Below are 4,575 nucleotides of genomic sequence, written 5' to 3'. Positions count from 1 at the left end.
TATATATATATATATTTTTTTTTTTTTTTAACACAGGAACTCCAGGTTAAGTACCCTTATAAATATGCTCTCATCAAAGGTGATTTCGGGAGATATTTCTATTAACTGAAGTAACAAAATTTTTCTTTCTTCTTTCAATCATTACCCTAAACAGATCAGGCAAGATTGCTCTCTGAATTAATGTAGAGCCTGGAGAGTGATGTAGGTATTGCAACAGAGTCATATGAAAAGATTTTAATTTCTGATATTTTGTCTGAATTAATGGGTAAGAAAAATTGATGAAGTTCCTTATTCAGATGAAACCAAAGGCAGACTAATATGCAATGTTACTATTGGTTTGCAATATACACTCTAAAGTGGAAAGCAGTGCTGTGCTAATTATTTTTCCATAACATTGAAGGTAATTTTACCAGTCATGAATATGCTCTATAATTAAAACAATTTAGTAAAGCTAAACAATGAAGCAATGAGATGCACATTCAAGGTTAGGTGAAAGCAATGACTTGCCTGGAAAGGCTACTGAGAACTATGTACAGAAAGCACTATTTCATATGAACTGGGGCTGAGATAACTGACCCAAACAACCAAGGTATATTCAGAAAAAAATGATCATCTCAACTGTGAATGACAATACAATGATCCTAGATAATTCCAAAGAACTCATGATAAAAATTGTGATCCAATTCCAAAGAAGGAATGGATGGAGTTTGAATTCGAATTGAAGGATACTTTTTTTAGTTTCTTTTTTCTTGGTGTTATTTTTGTCTTTTCTTTTACAACATGAGTGATATGGCAATATGTTTTGTATGACTGCAAACATACAATCTATGACAAACTGTCTTCTCAATAAGGGGGGATAGGATGGAAGGAGAGTAAAAAAGAAAAAAAAAATATTATCTTGCTCTTATATTGATCCATGAGGGAAAAATAAAGGAAAAAAAAGAAATTCAAGAGAGCCAAGCTCAGATGCTTTCATTCATTCAGTGAGTATTTATTAAACACCTGCTATGTCTACCATGTGCCAGGCATTGTGTTAAGTGCTGGAGATACAAAAAAGAGGGAAAATATTGTTTTTGCTCTCAAGGAACTAAACATTTAATAGGGAGAAGCAACATGGAAACAAATATATATAAAGCAGGTTATATACATGATAAATAGGAAATAATGGAGGGAAGGCACTGGAATTAAGGGTGGATTGGAGATTGTCTCCTATAAACAGAGGCAGAATTTTAGATGGGACTTAAAAGAAGATAGAAAGATATTTGTGTTTTAGTTAACACAACAGCTATTTAAAGTAAGAGGTACAGGTATTATAAAGATGAGAAAACAGGCTGAAAGGGATAATGTTTATTATTTAGATAGTGTTCCTCACACAGATAAGAAGTATCAGAAGGCAGATTGTGAGCTAAAGTCTTTCATGTCCAACTCCTTTAGTCTTTACTAAATCTACCTTCCTTGTTATCATTCAGAGGATCATGGATTTTGAGTTGGAAAGACCCTCAGAGGTCATCTAATCCAATCCTCTTATTTTACAGAAGTACATGAAGCTTAAGGAGGTAAATTGCTTTGTCAAAGGTCACAGAAGTGATTAAGATCAAAGATGGCATCAAAGATCCTGATTCTAGGGAGTCTAAGTGTCACAATGGTTAGATCACTGGGCCTAGTCAGGAAGACATCTTCCTCAGTTAAAATCTGGCTTCAGATGCTTACCAGTTGTGTGACTCTGAGTAAGTCACTCAATTTCTCTTCTGTAAAATGAGCTGGAAAAGACAATAGAAAACCACTACAATATTTTGCCAAGGAATTTCCAAATGAAGTCATAGAGTCAGACATGACTGAAGAATAGCAACTCCTGATTCTAGAGCCAATAGTCTTTCTTACCTGCATTCTTGTGCCATCTCCACTTGCTATAAATAGGACTTATATATGATAGCTTAATTTATTGTTTAATGATCATTTTGACATATTCTTACTCTTACTTTTGTTTTGGTTTCTGTCATTATATTGTAGTGTCAATATGTTAAAGTTTCTTTACATTCCCTTTTAACTCTCTAAAACTTGTACTAATATTTGGCTGAAAGGAATAGAATTCTACTCTGAAAAGTTCCATATCATTTAAAATGTCAGCCTGAGTAAGACATTCTATACATCCTAAATATGATCATTTATCCACATTAGGGAAATTCTTGCTAATGTCTAACCTCAATCCCTAAGTAGACAATTAAGTGTACTTCAGTAGGTGAACATAGAGGATCCTTTTTCAACTGTTGACATTGTGACTTCTTTTTTACTCTGGCAGGTCAAGGTTTTTCCTTCATGAGCCATCCTCAGGCCAATCATGGCATTGTCAAACAGTAGTGATACCACAGAACCTATTTTCCTTTTGAAAGGTTTCCCAGGACTTGAGTCAGTGCATATATGGCTGTCTCTCCCCTTTTGCCTTGCTTACCTTGTGGCTTTTGGAGGGAATGTCACTATCTTAGCTGTTATCTGGACAGAGCCCTCTCTCCATCAGCCCATGTATTACTTCTTGTCTATCCTGGCTTTGACTGATCTAGGCATGTCACTGTCTACACTGCCCACCATGCTTGGAGTTTTGTGGCAGAATACGCAAGAGATACAAGCAAGTGCCTGCTATGCCCAGCTCTTCTTCATCCACACCTTCACCTTCTTGGAGTCCTCAGTGCTGCTGGCCATGGCCTTTGACCGCTTTGTTGCCATCTGCTTCCCACTACGCTATTCCACTATCCTCACCAATCGTGTCATTGGCAATATTGCACTGGCCTGCTTGCTGAGGAGTATGGGGGTTGTCTTACCCACACCCCTGCTTCTTCAACGGTATCACTACTGCCGTGCCAACACCCTCTCCCATGCCTTCTGTCTCCACCAGGATGTACTGAAGTTGTCATGTTCAGATGCTAGGGTCAATAGCATCTATGGATTGTGTGTGGTTATTGTCACCTTAGGCATAGACTCAGTCTTCATCTTACTCTCCTATCTGCTGATTCTTTGTGCTGTTCTAAGCATTGCATCTCATGAGGAGAGGCTCAAGGCACTAAACACATGTGTCTCACATATCTGTGTGGTACTTATTTTTTTTGTGCCTGTAATCGGTGTTTCTATGGTACACCGCTTTGGGAGGCACTTGTCTCCCACCATTCACATTGTCATGGCTGATATCTATTTACTTCTTCCACCTGTACTGAACCCAGTTGTCTACAGTGTCAGGACCAAGCAGATCCGTGCAGGAATCATTCGCAAATTCAGGTCAAGGAAGTTATTTTAGGATACACCTTCCTCTTTTATCCCTCCTACCTTCATCTGATAGTTAGGGGTTATTACTCACTTGAAGTTCCCCCAGAGTGATCCTGAACTATTATTTTCAGTGACAGATAATACCCTGGAATATTGCTTCTCCTGGTAAATGCCTTCCTTCCCAACTGGAATATCTTCCTAAAAGGATTATATGACATAGAATATGCTTTATTATTTCAATAGTTTACCCAATTCTTGGAATAGACTCATAACCTTGAGTCCTCAAAAATTTCCTATGCCTTCTGGCATTGTTGTTGGTTTTGCCCAGCTCATAATCATTGAAAAGAGTCTCTCTGAGTTTCTTTATTTATCCTACCCTTACTTCTTTAAACTGTCTCCCAATTGGGATCTCTACCGATATTAAGACAAACACACTTACTTGGAGGTACTTGGAGCTTAGTTCATCCTTTTATTCAGCTGGACAGCCAGTAGATGATAGTAATGCTGACAGCTCACAATGATATAGTTCTCCAAGGTTCATCTTATATTTAATACAGTGCTTTACACACATCTTTGCATTTGGGAATAAGCATTTATATATTGTTGACTATGTGCCAGACACTGTATATACTAAGTGCCTTTCATGAATATTAAATCATTTGATCTTCACAATAACCATGCTGTAATTATCCTCATTTTATAGATGAGGAAACTGAGGCAAGTAGGGATTAATTGACTTGTCCACAGTCATGTAATTTTGACAAGTCACATACAATTTCATTTGATTGTCACAATTACCACTCTCCAACCAGAATGACCACCCGAGCAATGGGCTAAGCTTCTTAATCCTGACCTTTTATGTCTTTTACTTAGTTTATATACTTTATTGATTATGTTTTTCACTGGTTCCCCAATTGTGACTTCACATCTATGAAACACATTTGTTAGTCTAATATAAGACCTTTGACTTTGCTCAGAGTCCTGGTTTCTCATGTCCTACCCTTTCTCACTGATGATCCCTAATGAAAATTGACAGACTATGTTTGGTTGAGGATTCACTAAATGTTTGTTCAATCTTGCTTACATAAAAACCAATCTGCCATTTTTTGACTATCTATATTCAGGTCTTCAAGTGGGTAGAAAGTAGAATAGAGTCTAATCATTAAGAATAAGATCAGAGTTGTCCTCTAGTCATAATTTGTGGAAGTGGCCAAGACATTTCATCTCTCTTGGACTCAATCATCTTCATTGTAAAATGGAGATAACATAATACCTACTTAATGGATATTTTGTGAGGAAATCATGGTAAAAAGTAGCATG

The 4,575-nt window shown here is 37.0% G+C and overlaps 1 protein-coding gene across 1 annotated transcript; it reads left to right on the top strand.

The window, feature by feature from the left end:
• Nucleotides 1–2,338: 2,338 nt before the first annotated feature.
• LOC123254507 (olfactory receptor 51L1-like) lies at nt 2,339–3,286 on the top strand. The gene has a single exon (XM_044683512.1). The coding sequence runs from the start codon at nt 2,339–2,341 to the stop codon at nt 3,284–3,286; it is 948 nt and encodes a 315-aa protein (XP_044539447.1).
• Nucleotides 3,287–4,575: the final 1,289 nt, after the last annotated feature.

This window comes from Gracilinanus agilis, unplaced genomic scaffold (genome assembly GCF_016433145.1).
Source record: "Gracilinanus agilis isolate LMUSP501 unplaced genomic scaffold, AgileGrace unplaced_scaffold23462, whole genome shotgun sequence".
Classification (NCBI taxonomy): Eukaryota; Metazoa; Chordata; class Mammalia; order Didelphimorphia; family Didelphidae; genus Gracilinanus; species Gracilinanus agilis.
This window is presented reverse-complemented; position numbering and strand designations above follow the sequence as displayed.